The following is a 24412-nucleotide window of genomic DNA, read 5'->3' on the forward strand; positions in this document are numbered from 1 at the left end:
GGCAATCCGTGGGTAAGAAATAAAAATGAAGATATGGGTCACACCACTTTTACGCACTCACATCCCTAATCATTCAATGTATTGTGCCGGAATTTTACAGATGGGAAACCAGTAGGGAGTTCTGTAACTCAGTAATGATCTGAAAGCACTTGTTAATTACTGTATTGTGAAAAAGGGAAACAAATACTGGGTGATATTTTGTGGGAGTGATAATTTTTCGTATTAATACTTAAGGAAATAGAATCAACTGGGCAAATCCATTATTTTAGTCAACAGGACAGTAGGCGGGGAAAACTCGTCTCACATAATGGGAGCTGGGGATGGAGCTCTGGGAAAACAAACTACGGCCGCAGTTACGAATGATTTCACTGCGTTTACATGAAACTTGTGTTTTGAGGGTTTGCTAGTTCCTGAGAAGCAATACCGCGCAAGTGTAAGGCAGCCCCCTTCGGCGGCTGGCAAGAAGCCTGGATCAGATCCCGCGGGGGGGCTGGCGCAGCAGACCCCGATCTCTTCGGGACCGGTCCCACCATCTCCCCACCGCACGCCCGGCCCCCAGCGGCGTGAGACGCGCTTCCCCCGAGCCCCGCGGCGTGGCGCCGGTGGGTTTTCGGACCCCGCGGGAGGCGCGGCGGAGGCGGGCGGGTTGAAGGGCTCGCACCTGCCTACGGCCGCCCGCACTCCGGGGCCGCGGGGCAGGCGATGTTCGGGGCGGGCAGGTACAGCATCCCGCGGCCCGTCACTAGGAACCTGGAAGACCTGGACTCGGTGCAGAGCGTCCTGCTGCACAGGTCAGTGGCGAGGACGGGGAGGTGGCTTCTGCTCCGCGGGCGTCGCTGCTGGGGGTAACCGCGGTCTGCCTCCCAGGGGGCCGGTAGCGAAGCCCGCGGGGCTCCCCGCGGGTGCCTTCTATTGTGGAGGCGGGAAGTGAGCGGGGCCGGGTGCAGCCGCCTCTCACCTTCCCCGGGCGCCGGCGGGGCGCGGGCGGGGGGTGGCGGACGGCGAGAGCCGGAGCCGCCCCTGTGCTCATGGGACGGGAAGGGGGGCTGCCAGCCGGGCACCTACTCGCCAGCGGGTTTCCCTCCGTCGCTCCCTGAGCAGCGGGGACCCGCATGCCCCCTGGAAAGGTGCCCTGCAGCCCCAAGGCAGGACTACTGCTGGAGCTCTAACGCGCTCAAGGAAACGGGCTGACAGAAGGAAACTCGGCAGCGTCAATTCCGTAATGACTTAGACCTCTTAGAACCCTCTTTAGGGGGAGAGAAAAGAAATCCTAAGTGCACACAAATTTACTATGGGCAACGCAAGAGGCAGGCTGCATGAGAAGCAGCTTCTTCCTGCCATGCTTCACCGTCCCTAACGTGCAATTCTCCACGGTGTCCCCCTACAAAGACATCTCAACTATAAGACCGTGCCCACAGTCAGTGCCATTTTCTTTGTGCTAGGCGAGAGCCACTTAAACTTGTCAAGGAAAACCCCATCCCATTCAGCAGTGCCCAAGAGAAGCGCATCTCCAGTTGTTCTGTAAAGTGTTCATTTCCTAATGTGTTTTCTCGGCTGCACTGATTTATCTCTCACCCAAAGAAGTATGCTTTCTTTTAGTGCTAACTCCAAACAGCTCTTGCTATGGGAACTAGCAACTATTAACTCAGCTTCTCTCCAGCTCAAAGCATCAAACTGAATAGTCACTTAAAATCCATTCCTGTGAACATTGAGGATGAAAACGCTGAGTACAGCAAGGTGGGCACACCGGAATCGGCCTGTTCCTGCATTCCACTCTGAAGCTGCTTTATAAGCAGTAAATGTGCTCGGTTGCTTACAGGAGACCCTCTGAAGCCCTGTGCAATATGTTTGTCAGTGACTTAACTGAGAATGTTCCACTTCAAAGGAGGATTAAAAACATGCTGACCCATGGTACTGCTTATATTAGTATATTCTCAGTGTAGTATGGTTCTATCATACTCGAAACACTTGTATGTTGACTGACTGCAAATAATGGTTCTCTTTCATGCTTGACATGCTTGCTATGCAGAGCAGGTGATCCTAAAAAAGCCCTGTAGATTTACAATGAAGTAAAAACAGTAGGAAAAAAAAAATCTTACTTGAAATAACAGCTGCTTTTCATGTTAGAGGGAACTCAGCGCTGTAAGGCTGTTTTCCAAAAGAATGGGATGGGTTGAGCTCATCTTCCCAAATGCTTCCTGACTGTCTTCTGTTGGTTCTGTGTTCTTCTTGTAAAATACTTTCCCTCATGCAATTGCATAGAGGGAAGTTCATACAGAAAGCCTGGAAAGTCAGAACAGTATATTTTACATAGTGAGCACTGGAGTGTTTTCTCAAATGATTTCTGTTCCTTTGGTCTGAAGGTAGCCTTTATTCTCCATTTAGTCTGTTTATATGTAAATAACCCAATAAAAATGACAGTCCAGCATCACTATTCAATCATACCATCTTGCAATATTGCATGTCTCTATGCAGTAATGTGAGAAAAGTTGTGAGAAGATCTTTTTTAATCTCAATCTTAATTCATGTAGTTTTATGTAAACCTTGTAATCACAAAATCTTATTTATGAAGGAATGCCTGTGAAATGTGCCTTTTGTCTCTTAAAAAAAAAGACTTTGACGGAGTAGGGGAAAGCTGTATGGCTGTCATTAATCTCTAAAAAAGAGAAACTTCTGTCTCATTTTTCTGATGTTGTGCACTGGAGGAATAAAAAAGTCAGTAGGAATCAATGGCTGAAAAGTTCGTAATGTCACTCTTTAGCAATCCAATTTTTTTCTTAGTTTTTCTTTAGTTGTTTGAGTAAATCATGTGTTAGCTGCAAGGAACAGACCTGTTACATAGACATGAAAATATTTTCCTCTTAGTTTTATCTGCTTGTGATATATCATGTTAAATCTGTAACATCTCATGTTCTGTCTGTCCAGTTGTTGGTGGAGCCTTTCAGAAAATACTATCTGCTTGGAAAACAATGAAACAATAAGAAGTCAATTCTTATTTCTTTATCAGTAATGAAGAGCTGTAATTTGAAGTTTGGAAGGAGAGGGAGAAAAGCAAAGGGATGCTTAGATCCAGCCAGTATAAGTTAGATTCAACTACAGTCCAGCTTTATCCAGTGGGATTTGTCTTGCAGTAGTACCGTGGCCTGTTTACAGTGCCTGCACTGTACAAAAGATCTAGAAAGCTGGAAGTTGAACTCTCCCTGTTTGCAGCACTGCACTCTATGCTCATCCTCACCCATGCTGGCATTAAGCAGGGGAAATGACCCTGATGAAGAAGGGGAGATTGATGAAAAATGAGAGATCTGATATAGTTCCTGGCTAGTGCATTGGCACCTCACAGGCATAAACCAGGCACTCCTAATTATCAGGTAGCATTCACTTACAGCAGAGGGAGTGTTAGTTTGCCTCAGTGTACCAGAGGTGTAACGCTGCCCCTGTTTTCAGCCATGTTGGGAAGAGCTCAGCTACATCCACGCCTGCTGATTGTGAATCAGTGAAATCAGTCTAGCACATCATCAGTGAATCATGGGTCCCAGTAAGATTGCTAAGATCACGCCTGATTGTACAAACATGACAAGTTAGTCATAAATACTAATCCTAAATTTCCCTGTGCTCTTTCATCAAGCTGCTAGGAAAGACTGTAACTCCAGCCTTGTTTCTTCATTATCGAGTCAAAAAAATCAGCTTTCAGTATGTAACAATATGAAAAATGCTAGTAGCTTAAATTGGACAGTGATTGGAGTAGGGATTCTCAAGTATCCACGGAACAGTGCTAAAAAGTAGAGTTATGCTCTACTTACTTTCCTCCTTTATTAGAAAGGACCTGTGTATCTTTCTGGTGTGTCCTATACTGTCATCTTTTAACTATGATCTCTTCCTGAATATCAGTGTGGATCAAGGCAGAGTGTTATTTTTAAAATGCACTAGATTCTTGAAGCATGTTAAGCCAAAAAAGTAAAAAGGAACTCTTGTTCTGAAATGAATTTCCACACATGGATTTAGTTCCTTGCAGGAACAGCTGATCAGAACAACCTTAAGGCAAAAGAGAGTGTTTTAATTATCCACTTTTAAATGCTCATTAACCAGTTGTCCAGTAAAGGTGAGTAGCAGTATTGATGCCAATAATGCCTTGTGGCAAATTTTTACCATCTGCTTGTTGATAACAGCAACCTCGCATTGAGAGTTCCTTAGTGAGAAGCATCAGCCCAACTTTTGGACTAAGTGTAAAGAATCTGCCAGAAGACAAATTATTTCAAGCCTTTTTCTAATATTTATGCACAATAAATGAGAGGCTTTCCTCTCAGGAGGGGTTGTGTGGGAAAATCTGTGCCTTCACTAAAATAAAATCCTGCTGTGTGAGATATGTCTTGCAATCTTTAATTGTTCCCACAGCAGCAAAAATTCCACATTTATTTCAGAAGAACATTTAGGTGACTCCCAACTACCTCCCAGAGGACTAGGATCTTCCATTGTCCTTTCCTTCATGATACGGTTATCCCTAGAAAATAGCAAGTAGTGTAATACTGCCACCTCCTTTTTAGAGAGCCTGTTTTTCTCACTCACAAAGCAAACAACTGGAAGCAATTAGCCAACTCTTGAACTCAGTGAAATTTAACATAACTAACACGGGACCATCTGGCACAGACTATCACTTCTCTACAGAACCACTTTAGTGTGCTGTTCAGTGTATCAAAAATGCTTGCAAATAGAAGCAGAATTAGGGAGGGTGGGACTGTATCTCACCTACCTCTATTAAAATTCTAACTCCTGCAGTATTCCTCTTAGAAAATCATAACACGTCAGGCTCTTTGGGAAATGCTGTTCATGCAGACTGTTTTGTTTTCACAAGGTATATTATCTGGGAAGTGAGGGTACTTTAAAATATTTTTTCCACCTGTTCTTCTGGAATCAATAGAAAGAACAAAAGCTGGTGCGTATCTTGTGTTCTGACACTTGGAAACAACCACAGAGCTCTCTTTTCTTAAAAGAATTGTCTATCATTCGTGGATTATATAATCTGTGTGAAATGATGGCTGCCAGCTCAGATAGGAAAAAAAATATCTACCATATCCTGTCCTAAACTGAGTGAAACCATATTAGAACAAACACTTTTTTTTCTTTAGGTAGGGAATGTTTCTGTCTCCTCCTTTAGATACGATTTTAGTCTTAAAATCCACACAACAGCGATTTATCTGTAAAATCAGATCTTTTACAAGCACTTCAGAATGGCCACAAAATTTAATACAGGTGACTCCAGTTGAAGCCTTAAGCACATGGGAATGAGTAAAAACATTTCTGTCTGTTAATTCACTTGAAATAACACTTATTAATGAACGCTTCCCTAAAACAGTTTTAAGCACAGAAATTTCATACCAGATTTCTATGCCTCCTACATAGTGTTATAAATTGGGACCACAACGGATCATAATCCAATTGAAATTTTATTAATTATAGCAAGTAGAATATGAGCAAAGACAGCGCTGGACGACAGGGGAGTCTGCGCTCCGGCAACTGCCGTGCTGAACAGTTCTAACAGTCCCTTTTTATCAGTCCTCCAGTTCCGCATTCGTATCTTCAACGGAGTACTCTGCGCATGCCCCAGTTGCTTGAGGCTGAAGGCTTGAAGTCCTCCTCGGTTACCTTTAGATATCCTTTTCCATATATGGTCTTCAACTTGCTGTGCAATAATTTTTAGAATTATTTTGCAAAAGCCCTTAGTAAGCGTCTTGCGGTTTGTAAGTAATTTTGGTGTCAATTTATGCAAGTAAAGCACTTAAGCAAAGCAATAGTTGCCCCCACCCATATGTCTGCCAGTTTTTTTTAGAACATCTTGCAGATATTTCCTCAAAACTTGCAGATATTTCCTCAAAACTTGCAGATGTTTCCTCAAAACTTGCGCAAGCGGTGTCTGGTTTAATCTGCACAAGCGACCACGGTTATCTTTTCTTTTTGTTGTCTAATCTTTACATCAGGCTCAGCATAAATCTTAATAAACAATACCATAGTCCCTAGTTTTTCACAATCCCCCCTTTTTCTTTTTATCCTATTATTGTTTATTAGATGTTACTTTCATTTTCATTCTCAGTACTGTAAGCTAATTTGTTCCCACACTCCCAACACTTATCATAACATTCACAAGGTAATACCTCGCAGTTACATTCATAGCATTTTCGTGGCATAGTACATTCACAGTATTCTTCCTCTTCATTGATAGATACCTTCTTATACTTTGTTTCGAATTTTGTAGTTAGAATAAGCAATTTGGCTATGTCAAGCCTTTCCTTAATAAAATGTAAAATATAACGCAATATACAAGGTCCAAATACAAGTCCTAAGATTAGCATAATAAGCGGTCCTGCTAAAGTAGATAACAAAGTGGTTAGCCAGGGTGAAACATTAAACCAGTTCTCATACCATGACCTGCCCGTCTCACGATCTTTTTTACGTTGATCTAACCTTTTCCGGAGTTCAGACATGGTGTCCTGGACTACTCCCGTATGGTCAGCAAAAGAACAACATTCTTCATTGAGAGCTACACATAACCCTCCCTCCTTTAAGAACAACAGATCTAATCCTCTTCTATTTTGCAGTACTACTTCTGATAAAGACTTTACTGAAGTGGCTAAATTTTGGATAGATTGTTCTATTTTTGCTAAATCCTCATCTACAGCCATCTGTAAACTTTGTAATTCCTTACCTTTTACTAGGGAGGCTATGCCTGTGCCTGCTCCAACTCCGCCCGCTATCAGCAGTGTAGCTAAGGTTACCATTGTAATTGGCTCTCGTTTTTGTCTATTCAGGTCTCCTTCAAAATGGTGTAACACCTCCTCAGAGGTGTGATAGATCAGACGAGGAACAATAATCACCTGTACGCAAAACTGAGATTTATCAAACACCTTTAGGGATAGGCAAGGCGTTACTCCGATGTCTGAACAAACCCATTTAGCTCCTGGTGTCGGGATAGCCCATTTGTCATTTTTATTCTTGTGTTTCTCTATAGTGTGTTTTTCTATAGTGACTGTTTGGTTGCACAAAGGCTGATACTTTTTGGGCACTGTACCTATACATTTTCCTTGGCCTGTTACTAATTGAATAGTAATGCCTTGCGTATGGTTTCTCTGGTCATCCCATGGGCATTCTTGTGGGTTTGAACCACTAGACCATTGAATCTTCCCTACTTTCCCAATTGCCTCAAAATATGGTGGTCCAACATTGTAACATAACCAGCATTCCTTAGTTAGATCTGGTTTGCTTTCATTAAGGGCACGATAAGAGGCTTGCATTAAATCCCATAAAGGGTCTTTGAATTTTGACTTTCCTGAATCCCTAACTACAGAAGACTCAGTCACCGCGTCTGTTACAGATAGGGAGTTAACACTTGTGGAGACAAACTTTTCCTTAGGAAAAGTGGGTGGATTCAATACTTTATTCGGCCCAACAGGGAGTGGATCATGTGGTATTTTAACTTTTCTTATGAGAAAGTGCCCTCCCCTGTCTTTGGGAATTCCTGCATAGATACGTATTCCCCATGTTCGTCCTATTAACCACTTGTCATCTTGGGGATTTAATACTTGAAATTTGATGTAGGTACAGATTTCCCTGTCACGTGAAGATACATATTCGTCACGTAGACCTGTAAGATCTACACCTATGCCTTCAGGTACACATCCGTTAGGAGTCCAGGTTGCTTTTAGATATTTATCAGGAGTATTTACTGACCAGCCTGAGGCTATTGTCTCACATCCCCAATACCCACAATAGTAATGTCCGGGATAATTACAGTAAGTTGGTCCAGAGGCCGGGCATATATAAAATGGAGGCCCCTTTTCACAAGGTATTGGTATTAATTCACAAAGTTCCACTATGAATTCAGGTGGCCCTGGGTCGCTAAAAGTGGCTATTGTTCTCGTTCCTTCCCAAGATACTAGTTCCCACTTAAATGGTTCATGTGGGTTTTCCCCTTTTGCCTGGGTTATTATCAATATCAAGACTAATGGTATACCAGGAAAAAGGGTGTTTGTCAATCTTGCCAATTTAAATATATTCTTACCAGTCCTGGGGAAGTTCGGCCATGGCTGCTTCTGCATCCCATTTTTCTGGCTCTTTTCTCCACGGTTTGTTTCTCTTCTGCCTCGCCCGTCGACTCGGTTGCTTCGAGCCACGGGGTGTACCATCTTCTCGGCAGCAAGGGAATTCTTCAGGAGAATAGCTGTTTCGGGCTTTTTGCCTGCTTACATAGGCTTCCCACTTTACAGCCTTAATTAATGGGGCCAAGCAAGACACGGTTAGTACTTCCCTCCGGCACTGGACAGCCACGATTTCAGTCACAAAAGGGACTGGTTGATTTGAGTGGTAACAATAATATTGGGGGTGTATTCCCTTAGTAAAAATATCCCACCATTGGGGGAATCCTTTTACAATTTCTCGTCTTTGTTCAAATTGTTTTAATTTCCAATCGGTTAATGATCTTTCAAATTTATAGCACTGTTCACAGACTCCGTTCGGAGGGTACCCCTCATAACAGTGCACCCACCATTTGTCCTGGCATACCTTGCATTTAAAACATACAAATGGATAACAATCACACTGTGGGTTGCTACACCTTAATCGTAGGTTTTGTATATAATTGTTCCTTATTCCCGTGGGGTCTCTATAGTCTATATCAGGTTGCATGGGTATTCAACAATTCTTACGACCGCACTTGGTATGTTTCCACAGGTAATACACTATTAAAGACATTATAACAGCAATTGCAAAACAAATCACACACTTAACTCCAAAGGGTAAAGCTTTAAAATAATCAAACCAAGTCTCTATCATAACTTTATCTTCTTAATATTATCTTGGTATCACCTGGTGCACTGATTACTTTCCAGTGGGGTTTCGTCACTGGGCCTTTAATGCGACTGGCATGAGTCCATCCGCGCTCAGCAGTCCGGACAGCTGTTTCTGTTGTAAGTAAAACAAGATAGGGTCCCTCCCAGTTAGGTTTTAGGGTTTCTTCTTTCCACGTTTTAACCAATACCCAATCTCCAGGTTCAAGATTGTGAATTTTTAAGTCCAACGGCGGTCGTTGTACAATCAGTCCCCGTTCCCAAAGCTTATTACGGTGTTCTGCTAATTGTAAAATATAGTCATTAATCGCACGGTCTCGAATTAAAATATTTGTCTGTGGGCTTTCAATTCTATAGGGCATTCCATACACCATTTCAAATGCTGATATTCCCACATCTGCTCGGGGTCGAGTTCTGAGAATCAATAGAGCCATGGGTAGGCACTTAATCCATGATAATTTGGTTTCTATCATTAATTTAGTTAGGATAGTTTTGATTTCCCCATTCATCCTTTCAACTTTTCCCGAACTCTGTGGATGCCATGGTGTATGGTATTCCCACTTAATACCCAAGCTTTCTGTTAGATCTCTAACAATTTTTGACACAAAGTGTGTTCCTCTGTCCGAGTCGATTACTTCAGGTACTCCATATCGAGGTATAATGTGTTCAAGTAACACTTTAGTAACTTGGTTAGCAGTAGCCCTGGAGGTAGGAAAAGCCTCAACATAATGTGTTAAATGATCCACCATAACTAATAAATATTTATAACGCCCTGCCCTAGGTAGTTCAGTAAAATCTACTTGTATGTGTGAGAAAGGTCTGTATGCTGGGGAACGTCCTCCAAGAGGTCTTTGTCTCATGTTGTTTCGATTAACCTTTTGACAGGTCTCGCAGGCTGCCATAACTGTCTTTGCTATATTATATACGCCTATACAGGCAAACTGTTGATTGAAATGATCAACTAACGCCTGTGTTCCCCAGTGTGTTTTACTGTGTATTTTTGAAAATATTTCGAGTGCTATGCCTTTCGGCAAGACTTCTCTCCCATCTGGCAATATGTACTTCCCATCTTGTTCCTTAGCTCCCATTTGTTCTAGTTTTTCCTTTTCTGCAGACTCAAAACTCAAATTCTTATTAACAGGTACTTGTTGCATAGTCAAAATCATACTATAATTGCCTGCCACTCGTTTTGCTTCTGTATCAGCTGCATTATTTCCCCTAACTTGATAACTTGTACCTCGCTGGTGTCCCTTTATATGTACAACTGCTATTTTATTTGGCATTTTCAATGCCCCCAGAACTCTCCGAATTAATTCCGGGTGTATTAGTTCTTTTCCCTGTGAGTTAACAAAACCTCTTTCCTCCCATATTTTTCCAAAAGTGTGCACTACTCCGAACGCATAGCGTGAGTCTGTATATATAGTTCCATCCTTTCCTTTTAGTGACACTAATGCTTTCCACAATGCATACAGCTCACAGGCTTGAGCCGACCAGCTAGCACTCAGGGGGCCTGATTCTATTGTCCTAAATTCCCCTTTTTCCAACTTAACAATGGCATATCCAGATAATCGTTTACCTGTCACTATTCGTGATGACCCGTCTATAAATAATACTTCTCCACATTGTAGTTCTTCTTCTTCTAAATCTGGCCTAATGCGTGTCTGTTGTTCAATTGTTTGAAAACAATTGTGCAATAATTCATTACCTTCTCCTGGGTACAAAAATTCAGCGGGGTTAACTGCTCCAATAGTTTTCAAAGATAGTTTAGGGGACTCTATAAGTATTCCCTCATATTTTAATAATCGGCTATCTGTAAGCCATTTTTCTGCTTTTTGTTGTAACACTCCCCGGATGTTATGAGGCGCATATAAGACAACCTCTCCATTAAAGGTAATGCGATTTGTTTCCTCAAGTAATAAGGCAGCAGCAACAATGATTTGTAAACAACTTGGCCAACCCCTGCTCACAGGATCCAACAGCTTTGATAGATATGCCACCGGTTTCTTTTGTCCGGCCCATTCCTGAGTTAATACTCCGAATGCCGTACCTTCATGTATGTTAACAAATAAATGGAATGGCCGCTTTAAATCTGGTAAGCTTAAAACCGGTGCTTGGCTTAGTTCCCTTTTGAGATTGGCAAACTGCTCTTGATCTTGTGGGGTCCATTTGGGTAGTTTGTCTTTAGACAGTTGTTCATATAAGAATTTAACTTTAAAGCTGTAGTTCTCTATCCACTGCCTACAATACCCAAATAGCCCTAATGCCTGCCTAATTTGCCTCTTAGTGACAGGCATAGGTAATTCCAGAATTCCTTTAATGCGTTCTGGATCCAATATCTTCTTGCCATTAAACAAATAATGTCCCAAATACTTCACCTTTTCCTCCACAAATTGTAACTTTTCCTGTGATACCTGTAGTCCTTTTTGTGCAAGAAAGTTTAGGAGTCGAATGCTTTCTTTTCTTACATCCTCCTTATTATTCCCTGCTATGAGTAGATCATCTACATATTGTAACAACACGTTTCCCATTTGGACCTGGTATTCCTTTAAGAGCTCTTCCAGGGCTTGTCCAAACAAATTAGGGGACTCCGTAAACCCTTGAGGAAGCACGGTCCATCTCAATTGTTGTCTACGGCCTGTCTCTATGTCCTCCCATTCAAAAGCAAAATAATCACGACATTCCTCTGCCAGTGGACAGGCCCAAAAAGCATCCTTTAAATCAATTACACTATACCAGGAATTATGGGGTCCTAGTTTACTTAACAATGTGTATGGGTTTGCTACTACAGGGAACCGGGTAATAGTTCTTTTGTTTATTTCTCTTAAATCATGTACGAGCCGATACTTCCCATTTGGTTTCTTTACAGGCAGAATGGGAGTATTAAAGGGTGACATACAAGGCTCTAAGACTCCTTTTGCCAACAATCGATCGATTTCTGGTTTTAATCCTCTCCGTCCTTCTAGGGAGATGGGATATTGTTTCACCCTCACAGGTATGTGGGGTTCGGAAATCTGGATCTTAATTGGTGGGATTTCCAGTCTACTTATTGTATCCGGAGAGTACCAGACATCGGGGTTAATTTGTTTTTGATCATCCACGGTCAAAGGATAAGTAGACACTGTTAGTTCATTATTTTTTACTTTAATTTCTAATTGCAATTCAACAATTAAATCTCGTCCTAACAGATTAAATTCTGCTTCAGGGACGAGCAAGAGTTCACCTATTCCAAATTTATTTTCAGTTTCGAATACTACATTTTTGATTTTGCTTACTTTAAAGGGTTCTCCTTTCGCCCCAATTACTTGTACTTTTTCAGGGGAAACTTTACATCCCTCAGGTATTTGCTTAATAGTTGATTTTTCAGCCCCAGTGTCTACTAAAAAGGTGAACTCTTGTTTATGGGGACCTATTCTTAATTTTATCAAGGGCTCATGATGACTCCGGTCCCCTAAGATATAGAGCCCCTGACTCCCCTATTCTGTTTTCAACATTTCCTCATCCCTGATCCTTTGTCTGCAATTCTTCTTTATATGTCCCTTCTTTCCACAGTAAAAACAATATCTCTGTTCCTTCTCTACTACTACATTCCCTTGTTTCGTTCCAGCAGATCTGTGTTCACCAGTTCGCCCTTTGCGATCCTCTCTGACCACTGCTACCATCATTTTTACTTGTCGCTTGCTGCTCTCTTCTTCCCGCCTTACATAAACTTTCTGAGCTTCTCTCAGTAATTCATCCAGCCCTCTATTCTGCCAGTCTTCTAACTTTTCAATCTTCTTTCTGATATCTTCCCATGATTTTGCCACAAACTGAGTTTTGAGGAGCACTTGCCCTAAAGGGTCGTCTGGATTTACCCCAGAGTACAGCTGAAGGGCTTTCCTCAGTCGTTCTAGCCACTCAGTAGGGCTTTCATCTTTCTTTTGCATTTCATTAAATGCTTTATTGATATTCTGGCCACGGGGTACTGCTTCTCTAATTCCCTGAATTACTATAGTTCTCAGATCCTGCATATGAGTTCTGTGTACCGGATCTTGATTATCCCAATTAGGTCTTTGGAGTGGCCATTTAATATCTGCTTGGGGTCCCTGGACATGTTGAGCATCCCACAGTCTCATTCCTGCTCGTCTGATCATATCTCTTTCCTCAGTAGTAAATAATTGACCAAGGATAGATTGCATCTCATCCCAAGTATAAAGGTTTGGTCCCAAAAATTGATCTAATCTTTCTGCCACTCCGAGTGGGTCCTCAATTAAGTTTCCCATCTCGGTTCTTTTAAAATCTCGTAGGTCAGCCGAATTTAAAGGTACGGAAATATATCCGATCACAGGTTGAGGTCCCCCCATGGGTATTTCCCTTAGAGGGTACATCTGAGCTGCCCCTTTTTGACTTCTAGTTACGCGTCTAGGAGGAGGGGGAGACTCTTGTTCCGACTCTGGTGGGGGAGTGGATGCTCTGGGGGCCTCTGGAGGGGCTGTGGGAGCAGGAGGAGGAATATAAGGAGGGGGGGTCAGAAGGGTTTCATCCAATTCTTCCTTCTTTTTCTTTAATTTAGTTTTCAGTTCATTCAATGTATAAAGTCTAGTTCCTGGTTTTTCCAGCCAGACTTCTGCATATTGACTCTCCTCTGGGTTAAGGGTTTTTTTACTATTAACCCAGAGGTTTAATAGCTGTCTTACCCAATCTTCTTCTGACCCATAGACTGGCCAAAAGACATTTTTAAAAATCTTCTTCCCTCCCCATATCTTAGTACAATATTCTATCATCTTCTGCTTATCTTTCCCTTGGGTTCCAGGGAAATATCTCCAATTATCTAAGATATATGCCAGAGGGGTATTCTTAGGTACAGTAGGTACCCTTCCCATGGGAGCCGAAGGCTTGCTGCCCTTCGCCCCCATCTTCTGGAATATCCACAAACACACACTCAGTCACTCCCCTTGTTCCTGGCCCAGTCCCTCGCGGGAGATGGAAAACGCAGTACTTAAGGGTCCACACTCGCTTGGTTCAGTATATCGAACCTCTCATTTGTTATATTCCAGGAAACCCAATCCCGCCCGAACGGCAAACCCACGAAAAATTTCGCAATATACTTACGCGTCCTGCGTCTTCGTCCGGACTCCTGTGCACAGAATTTTATGGGATTTTACCGGTTTCTCCTTTGCTCATTATTCTAGAATTTAGGTTCGTCGGTAAGGTTGGGGTGAGCTGTTGGTCGCGGGGCCGCGAAATGTCGCGGGGCGCCTCCCCGGAGGACCAAAGCCCACCGTTCCTTATCCGAGTCACGGCACCAAGAAATTGTTATAAATTGGGACCACAACGGATCATAATCCAATTGAAATTTTATTAATTATAGCAAGTAGAATATGAGCAAAGACAGCGCTGGACGACAGGGGAGTCTGCGCTCCGGCAACTGCCGTGCTGAACAGTTCTAACAGTCCCTTTTTATCAGTCCTCCAGTTCCGCATTCGTATCTTCAACGGAGTACTCTGCGCATGCCCCAGTTGCTTGAGGCTGAAGGCTTGAAGTCCTCCTCGGTTACCTTTAGATATCCTTTTCCATATATGGTCTTCAACTTGCTGTGCAATAATTTTTAGAATTATTTTGCAAAAGCCCTTAGTAAGCGTCTTGCGGTTTGTAAGTAATTTTGGTGTCAATTTATGCAAGTAAAGCACTTAAGCAAAGCAATAGTTGCCCCCACCCATATGTCTGCCAGTTTTTTTTAGAACATCTTGCAGATATTTCCTCAAAACTTGCAGATATTTCCTCAAAACTTGCAGATGTTTCCTCAAAACTTGCGCAAGCGGTGTCTGGTTTAATCTGCACAAGCGACCACGGTTATCTTTTCTTTTTGTTGTCTAATCTTTACATCAGGCTCAGCATAAATCTTAATAAACAATACCATAGTCCCTAGTTTTTCACAATAGTGCCGCAGTAGCATAAAACCTCTCTGCTGAAGCTGTGCATATATCCCGCTGAGCAGAGATTAAACCGAACACATTAAAAATGTTCCAACAATTATTCTCCATCCCTTTCCTCGTTCACCATGCGTGTCCTGATGGGTTTACTGACACAGCTACACAGCAAGTTGTCTGCAGGGTTGTCATGGGCTTGTTTTTCAGGGATGTAATTTAAGTCCTGAAAACAGTTTTTTTTCCTCTCTCGACTGTCCATGATTTCTCATTCGTAGGCTGCATCGAGTGCTTTAAGGTGCCAGATCATGTAGCTTGTTTGGGTCGGTCTTATATCCTTGCTTCTCCTCCCTGACCTAACTGCTCTCTTGGCTACCTCAAAGAGAAGTTACCGTAGTGCCTCACCAGTCCTTAAAAAGACTATAGTGTAAAGCACAGTAGTGCATTGCTAACCAGCAGACTTGATGAAAATTACTATTTACCTCATGTTTCCTCCTCCGAATCTTTTTTTTTTTTTTCCTTATAAGCAATGTTTTGAGGCATTGAGGACCGTGAATTTCATCACTAGTCTCTTTTATGGGACTGTTGCTCAGACCTTGGTATCACACAATGAAATAGTCTGTGCTCCATTTTATGTTTCACATTGGCCCAGTGGAGGATTTTCAAGGGGCAGCTGTTTGTTACGAGGAAGTAAACGAGGTGGTTGGGTACTGCCAAGTGTTTATTATCACTGCCAGCTAGCGGAGGCAGGTGATGCTGCACTGAACACCCCCCCCCCCCCGAGCAGCGCAGCGGTAACTGGTGCTCATCGGAGCCCCGTGCTCCGAGGCAGCGTCCCGGAGGAGCCGCCGCCACCGTTCAACGAGACACGGCTCCAGGCTTCCCACTCCGTCTCCACACAGCCGGGTCGGGGCCGCCAATGGGAAAGGCACGCCACATATCACGTGACCTCGGTTCGCTGGGGTGCGGGTGTCATGGCGTCCGGGGGGAAACGGCGGGAGCGGAGCTGCTGAGAGGATGGAGCCGTCGAGTGTAGAAGACGTTGAGCCTGCGGGCAGCGGCGGCAGCAGCACTGACGGTGGCTCCTGCGCCACCTCGCTGTCCGCCAGCTCCGAGTAAGGGCGGGGCAGCCGAGGGCGAGCTGCGGAGCCACTGGGGCGGGGCCGGTGGAGGGAGGGAGGAAGCGGGCTGGGTCTTTCCACACGCAGGAAAGGGGGCCCTTGGGTTGCGGCGCAGCGGGACTCTGTCACTGTTTGTTGTCTGTGTCGTTGTACTAGTGGAGAGTACGGTTTGCTTTTCCAGACCGTGTCTCTGTGGTGCAGCGCTGACAGTAACGGGGCAACCTGTATCCCCTGGGCTGCTTGCTGCCACCCAGGTGGGCGCTGCCTGGAAGGGACAAGGGAACTTAGCTCCTGTATTATAAATGTGTTAGTATTTGAGGGGCTACTATTTAAATGGCCTGTCTTTTGGGAAATGAGAGGTGAGAAGAGAACTCTCTAATGCTGATGTGTATTTAAAGTAATTTATGCAATCACGGGGGATTTTGTTTGGTTTTTAGTTTCATATAAAACTCTCTGTTCCTTGCATTAAAGAACTTTGCTTGACAGCTCAAATGTGCGTTTCAAAGTCTATTCAATGGCGTTTTATTTGGCATGTCACTTTCATTGTATAATGCAGTGAAAAAGAACAAGAAGATTTAAATGGGAGAGTTTTGAAGTGTGTTTGAGAATGTGTTTTGTGTTGTAGTGGTCCCATACTTGTAGCTCAGAGGGACAAAACTGTTGGATGTACACCCACCATATTTTGTTCCTATGTTTATAAGTAAGAACTCAGCTGTTACATTTCTGCCTGAAGCCATGCCTTATTTATTTATTTGCCTTTCTTCTCCCCCCCTCCCTTTTTTTTTCCTTTTGTGTGCATTAGGGTTTTTTTCTTTCATCAAAAATGCCTATTTATTGGTGGGTTTTTTAAGTGTGTTCAGGGGATAAAGCTGTCTTCCATGGTTTTCAACATGGAACATGACGTGTAATACCATTGGATATATTGAAATTCATCTTTTTTTATCTCTGCACCAACAGAACTGTGAAGCTTTAGTTTTAGGTCCCATTTCTTCTGTTGAACCTGTAAGACTCCAGCCATCTAAGTACAGGAGCAAGAGGTTAAGATGTGATTTGTCATGAGAAGGGAAGGAGAAAGAGTGCAATTTTGTGAAGTAACAGACACAAAGATAGGACTGTTAGTTGTTTCAAGATAATGGCTCTATAGATGATCTGTCATTTTGCAGCCAGCCATATTTGATTAAATTGAAGATAGCAACAACACCTTAGGAAGAGTTTTCTGAAGTAAAAGTTATTGACTTCCAGAATAAACTTCCAGCAGTTGAAACTGTGCTGCTTCAGACCACAGCAAATGTGGACAAACCAGGATATGCCACAGAACATTCACGCCAGGGTAGAAACAGGGATATGTCAGCCCTGTGATTTTGTGCAAGGCCTATTTTCAGACAGCTGTGAAGTGAATGCCTTTGTGAAAATAGCATGTTTCTGTGTTTGGCTTTGCTTTTTTTTTTTTTTTACAGTTTTGTCTTTTAACAGAGTTTAACATTCACTAACAGTGATGGGTCAGAACCCCTTTAGGAAGCCTTAGCTATTTAGAGGATGGCGGCTTTGCACATTGCAAATAGATGCTGCAATCTGAAGCTATACTTTGTCATTGCATAGGCAGAGGTTGGGAAAGATAAAGATGATGATCTTCTGCAAAGTATCATATGGGTGAAATTTAATCATACAGTTAACCCTTGGTTTGTTGTTGCTTGCTGTAAAACAAGGCTAATAGAGGTTGTTTATTGCTTTTGAGTTTCTTTGGGGGAGAATAGTCTTCTATTACTTAAGAATCAGAAGTTGGATTCTTTGTTTCTACTATGTATTTCTTACATACGTGGATGATTTCAGTTGGCACAGTTTTTCAGATGTTTATCACAAAGAAATTCCTGTGTAGGAGCAGTGAAACTGCTCTTAGAGGAATGTGGATTTTCCAGATTTTTATATCCTTCAACTGATATATGCAGAAGCTCAGGTTATTATGTAGGTGCTTGTCTTGGCACAAGGGAAGAGAAATGGGAATAGAGATTTGGGGGGGGGGGGGAAATTTTTTTTTTTTAACTTTGTTTAAATCAGTTATGAATGTAGACCAGCCTTTAGGTGTTGTTATAATTCTGATACTTTCTTTAGTAAGGCACTTAAGACATTGAGTAAGAGGAAACTCTGACTTACCCATGACCATCAAATTACCACAAGTGGTAGCTCTTCTTCTAAAACTATCAACTTGGGCAAAGTAATTAATAAATGAAGAGGAAGTACATGATGTCTGTTCCTGTCTGTAGCATCCCTAGACTTCTCCAAGTCACTGGAGTTCCAGGAAGAGCGTAATGCCAATGTTTTCTACATTCTTAATCCAGCCAGATCCTCTTTTTGAACCCTTAAAGGTGCTATGGTGCAGTGTCTTTGTATAATATTGTTTGTTCAGATAAACTCTGAAGCCGTATCATTTATCTGTGTATTAAAATTCATGCTCTATTTTAGTTACATACCAGTTTTAAACAAAATTTACATCCTTTATTTAGTAGAATTAGCTTGTTCTAGTCTAAAGTATGTCTATTATTTTACACTATTAATGATAATAGTTATGATGTAAGTCTTCATTCTAGTTCTCCCTCATTTGATTTTTCTCAGTGTGGTTTCAGATTGCTAGAAAGGAAGACCTATTTGTCATCTGGTCATCAGTCAGGAAGAATGAATTGGTCTTGTCTGTGCCTGAAAAACCTTCTGGGGTGTAAGGAACACCCCAGGTGTTCCTTACATTGCCTCCTAACACTGTTTTTTGTTTTTTGTTTTGTTTTTTTTTTTGTGTGTGTGTGTGATCAAAAAGCTTTTGTAATTCTTGGCTTAAATACTTCAGTAAATTAAAGCACTAAATAGTTCTGCTTTGACCGTTACTGATCTCACTCTTCTCTAAGTAATTTTCTCTGTGGTTCGTCTTAGGGTGGGGGAGTGGACCACTCGGCCTGTTGTCTCTCAGCTATCCTTTCTTGTTTGTTTTTTTTTTTCTCAGCCAGAGGAGTATGATTTTCTTCAGTCTCCTTCCCTTTAAAACATGTTTATAAACTACTTACTATTTGTTTCTGTGCTCTGGGCTTGTTCCAGTTATTACATCTTTCTTAAAATGCACTATCCAAAACTGGACATGGTTGACATGCTGCCATTGCCAAATTAGGACAAAAAATTTGGTGTGCTGTGCAGATGCTACTCCTGTTAAGACATCCTGTAGTTGCCTTTTCATTGCAGCAGCTCGTTACAAGTGACTTCGTGATCCATTCCAGCTGCTAAAGTTTTTTCTATAGCAGTGCTGCCTCTTTAATTTTTTGTTGTGCATTTTTGCATCTAAGCTTGAGTATGCTGGTTTGAACTTGTCTTTTAAAAAGTGTAGCCTAGATCTTGGTCTTGGGTTTGTTTGCTTGTTTTTGTTATAATGAGGTGATTTTGAAATGTTAATCTTGTCTGTCCAAAGGGCTTGCAGTACAATCTGCCTTACAAATGAATAAGGGAAAAAATAATGGGAGAGAACAACCAAGATGACATTTTTTTTCTCAAAGAGAAAGTCCCATCATGCCCATGAATGTTATTAGTAATTAAAACTTGTATGTGTAAGAAATGGTTTGGGGCTGGGTTCTTGTTTGTTTTCAGAAAAGGGAATATTGCTTTCTGCAGTGGATGTTTTCCTTTAAGACATTTGAAGAAACTATTTTAACATCTGTGAGAGATGATTTTCTTTGCTGTATCCATCATTTGTACAAGAAGAGCTCTTGCCCTGATGGCAAAGTTAAAGCATTTAAGCTTTCAATATTCAGGATGCAGCTTTTTACCCCTTTATATTTTTTTATACACTCTCCGTATTCTGCATTGCAGTCTTGCTTATCAGAGGTATCACTGATCATTCTCCTTTCTTTCCCAGTGACCTTGAGCCTGAATGGTTGGATGGTGTGCAGAAAAATGGGGAATTATTTTATTTAGAATTGAGTGAAAGTGAAGAAGAAACTCTGCTTCAGAACAGCTGTCCAGAAATGCCGGCAGTGAATCATGTCAGGTTTCGTGAAAATGAAGCTGAAGTTATTCAAGAGGGATCACGAAAAGAAAGAAAGTACGAACTGAAGAAATTGACCAAAATGTTAAAAAAGAAGAATCTTTTACCAAAGCATTCTGGTAAGAAAGGCAGTGGAAGCTGCAGTGTGCATTCCACTGGTCTTACTTCCATCTTGAAACACCAATCCGGTCAGAAAATGGGTGTCACTGTTCAGCAAAAGTACAAAGATGTGTATGTTTATGTAAATCCCAGAAAACTGCAGAGTGCTGGAGAAGATGAGCAGCACAGGCTTTTGGAGGCCTTAGTAGGGATTGTCCATCAGTCTTCGTGGAGCAGCAGAAGAACAGAAAAACACGGCAAGAAGGATAAAGTCACCAGAGGAATCGGTGAAGAGAAGCTTGTAGTACATGGATTGGTGCCAGGTAGTTCAGCAATGAAAACAGGTCAAATCTTGATTGGTAAGTAACTGAATGAGTAGTTAACTTCTGCACTCTTCCTTTAAAATAAAGATTTTGGGGGTTTGGTTGGATTTAGTTTTTGAGGCAGTAACTTAAATATTCCTGAGACATAAGCAATTGATTACAAATATTATGGCAGTTCTTGAGGAATTATTTTAAGTAAATGTCATTGCATCTGATGTTTTGTTACCTATTCAGTTTTACTGTGTTAGTGGTTTTAAAAACGTGACAGAAACTAGAAGGTGTTACTGTGGTATGACTATCCTTTTAAGTGTACAGAGAGTGAGCAGCTTGAACTTGGAGCAGCTGCTCCCCCCACCAGCACCACCTTTAATTTAATGCAGAATTTGCTCAGTAGGTAAGCAGGACTGGAGAAAAGCTGTAGTTTTCTAAATACTGTATTTTGTTTTCATTCTGTCCTGTACCATCTCCCTTAAATAAAAAGCTTTACTGTATATGCTTTATATGGATTTTGTACTATAGAAATAAGGAAAAAAATACTAAGATATATTCATGTTACAAACTTTCTGGACAGCCTTGATTGGCTATTCTTCTGTTTAGCAGGTATAACAGCTGTTGCTTCAGCAGTTGTGATCAGGTAGCCTCCAAATACCTAGTGGGGCTGCAGTTTGAGGAGGCAGTGAGTTAGTGTAGCAGCTCCCCTCTGTGTTTGTTTGGCTCATCAGACACTTCCATGAGCCGATGCAACTAAATAACCTGTCAGAAAACTAATGCAGAAGAAAAACTGCCTGTCCAGTTTTTGCTGGTGTAGTAAGTTAACCTGGGTCATGGAAGGTCTGACAAGCACCCAAGTGTGAATAACAGATGGGAGTGAACTCCTGTGGCTGGTAGTGAAGGAGCAGAAATACTTCCACTTCCAGTATCAAGAGGCCATTAAAGGGACTTGGCACTTACAAGACCCCAGCCTCGGAAATGGTACATGTGAGACAGCTATCCTACATCTGTAAAGGGTGAAAGGTTGTTTAATTACCCTTGAATTTGGTCCCTCAGAGAGAGAGAGAGCAAAGATGTGATGTTGGTTACAAGATCATGAAAAACTTAATACCATAGTAGCGCAAATCCCACAAAGTCAGCATGAGTGCTTTTGAAATTCCAGTGTTGTGTGTGTAAAAAGGCAAATCGTGCTTTGAGTAGCTGATTCTTATAGCACGTGTTTTTGGTAGGGATGCTAAAGAATACTCCAGAGGGAAAATTGGATAACTTTCAAATTTTACCAGAAAGAACTGATTAGTCGAAAAGTGGGGGGTGCAGACTGAGGGGGAGAAGACATGGAGTTTCATCTTGATCTGCTTATGGTATTTAATCTGATTGGTGCAGGAGTGGGAATTTATTTATAACCTTTAAGTTAATTTTGGGACACAAATTCGTATATAACTGCATGTTTGTATGAAGAAGTGTAAAGTCAAAACAGTGTAGGCAAATACCAGATCCAGGGGATAAAGCTAAACTTCTAAATGGAGATGGTTCTTCAGCTATAGCACTTAATGCTTACCGGAGCAGTGAGGATAAAAACTGTGGGGTTCCTGTTTTATTTTAAATAGAAGAACATTTAAATTAATCTAAAGAGTCTAGCAGATTAATATGTCCTAGGCTATCACTGACTTGCATTGCCTTGTTTTTGCACAGCGGAAACAGATACTTTAAAGGATACCCTAGTTACTGATCTCTTAACTGAGAAAATTAGCTGTGTTCTGTGCCAACAGTATAAAATGTATAATTTCCATATAAAAATACTTCAAATTGTGTATCTGTAGTGAACACTGAGTACTCTGGAATTTTTATGTGGTGTCTAGAAATAGGGATGCTTTGCATAAATTATATGCTCAGGTTTCAGTGCTGTCTGCATAGAGAATGTCCAGTTTAAAAAAAAAATAAATGAAAAATCTGTTCCTGTCAAAAAAACTGGTTTACTACTTCTGTATTGCACATCAGAGAGCTGGATGGCTACGGTATACACCCAGAGCCTAATTTAGAAGTAACTAGTTCAATGGATAGCTTCCTCACGTCCTCACAGGATCTGAATTTGAACAGAAAGTTCAAGAAAAATACAAGTAGAGCTTTGTTTGTTGTATATAACAGTAAGTTTTTAGGAATCCTATTGTGAATTGTGGAAATGGTAAAGAGTATTTCTGTGGTCACTCCAAAACAAGTATTTGCACAAAAGTCAGCAGCTTTTGAGCCATAACAGATGAGGAATACCTGATCAGTATGGCATGATGACTGCTGGCTGGTTTGGTTATAACATTTTCATCTTCACTGAACAGCATATGCATAGATATTAACCTGTTGATGTTTTGCATTTTAATATTTTAGTAATCTTCAATGGTGCATACCATTTTTAATGTTTTGTAGTATAGACCTTTGTGAAGCAAATCCTAAGTGTATTTTTAAAATCCATGCTTTGCAATGACATGTCACAGTCTTCCCAGTGACCAGTTTGCAGTACGCACTGCAGGCAAACGATCTTGACTCAGTGTTGTTACAGAATTTATGGTTTTGCCAATTAATATAAAACTTCACTGTTCTGGGTATTGAGAAAATGAAACCAAGACCCCAAACACATTTAAAAAAAAAGCCTCTTTCCCTGCCTTCTTTAGGCTCAGCTTCAGCCAAACACATCTCTTTCCCCTTTCCCTGCAGGCTCAGGTACCCTTGCCCTTGAGGTGTAGTTCCTCTCCGTGGGCTGCAGCCCTCCCCCCAGTGACTGCTGCTCTTTTCTTGAATACCTTTGGGCAGAGGTGACATGGCTCCCCTGGCTAGGGGATGTTTTGGTACACAGTGAGCTGCTTACAGCAGCTTCAGAACTGACTGAGCAGTACAGGGCAGCTCATGACCTCCTGCCATGCAGGTCCCTCCTGCAGTACTCTGCTACCAAAACTGCCAGTTGCACCCAACCAAGTGTTTTAATTCTTCTGTCTTTAAAATTTGAGCTCTCCTGATTATTTTTCCCAAGACTTGGGTTTGTTGATTTTAAATGATAGCCAAGTTGCTGATTACTTTGTGTTTTCAGTGGCAAATTAGTTAATCTGCAAATGATAAGTACAGTAGCCACTTAAATGGCTACCAAGGTTGAACTGGGAGACTAAAATCTCGTCATTTTTCTTCATTCTGAATAAACAGTACAAAGTGGTTATTGCTTTAACATATTTTAGTAAAAATAACTGTTCCCCCCCCCCCCCCCAGTAATCACTCTCCTCAGGTGGCTTCTTCAGTTTATTCTGAAATGTGTATCCCTTATAGCTTTGAACACTTAAAACATCTGTTTATTATTTGTGCACTACACTTTAATTTTTTGTTTTAAGATTGCATATGGAAGTTGTAAGCCTTGTTGCTGTACTTCATTAACCAAGTAGAATGCAGGCACTGACCATATGAAAGTAAATACAACAGTTTTGCAGGCTAAAAAAACCCTGCCTCTTTGTAGCTCTCTAGAAAGATGCCATTCTATCCATGCTATCCATGTGGTGTTTATCAGCTCCTTTTCCTTCCCTTTCCCCCCCCTTATATTTAGCGGTTCAGTATCCATCTTAAATTTTCAGAACAAAAAAAGCCCTCCTTGATTTTTAAGTCCTTGCTGTCACTTTCATTTTGGTTAGGATGAAATACAGTTACTTTTATCTCATGGCTTTTAAATGTCTTTTGTATTTTTGGCAAAACTTTTTTCTTGCTGGAGTTCATTATTAACAGTATGCAAAGCTTGGTCTGCCATATAAAAATCTGGCGTCTCATGTTCAAGTGTATCTTCAAAGATAAAAAGCTCCACTAAGTAATCACTTTTAGCTCCAGACAAATAAGGGTTGTGATAGGAAACGCCATTATAACTTTTCCCTCTCTCCTCCCCCCTTCAAATTGAAATGGATCCCATTCACAGCAAGGGATACTTCTAAATATTGCTGATCATCATCTTTACTATAGTGAAAACGAAAAAGTAATTCCAGTGACGCTGAAAATACAGGCAAGCTCTTTTGCAGAGCATCCTGTTGTTACCCTCTTCGAAATTACCTTCTGCTCTTACTGCTCTCGTCACTGAGTATCTGAAGAGTTTGCATGAATTCTC

The 24412-nt window shown here is 41.6% G+C and overlaps 1 protein-coding gene across 2 annotated transcripts in view; it reads left to right on the forward strand.

The window, feature by feature from the left end:
• The first annotated feature begins 541 nt into the window (after window positions 1-541).
• Window positions 542-24412, forward strand: part of INTU (inturned planar cell polarity protein) — a 56474-nt gene continuing 32603 nt past the window's right edge. The window contains exons 1-2 of one of the 2 annotated variants that reach the window (XM_061472185.1): window positions 542-791; window positions 19748-20334. In XM_061472185.1, the coding sequence (XP_061328169.1) occupies window positions 703-791; window positions 19748-20334 (676 nt within the window). In that variant the 5' untranslated portion in view covers window positions 542-702. Of the gene's footprint in view, window positions 792-15702; window positions 15853-19747; window positions 20335-24412 lie in introns of those variants that run through there. The other variant, XM_061472184.1, reaches the window with a different exon arrangement.

Source organism: Pezoporus flaviventris, unplaced genomic scaffold (assembly GCF_033815535.1).
Source record: "Pezoporus flaviventris isolate CSIRO_AGI_PZ_B2104156 unplaced genomic scaffold, CSIRO_AGI_Pfla_v1 ptg000070l, whole genome shotgun sequence".
Classification (NCBI taxonomy): domain Eukaryota; kingdom Metazoa; phylum Chordata; class Aves; order Psittaciformes; family Psittacidae; genus Pezoporus; species Pezoporus flaviventris.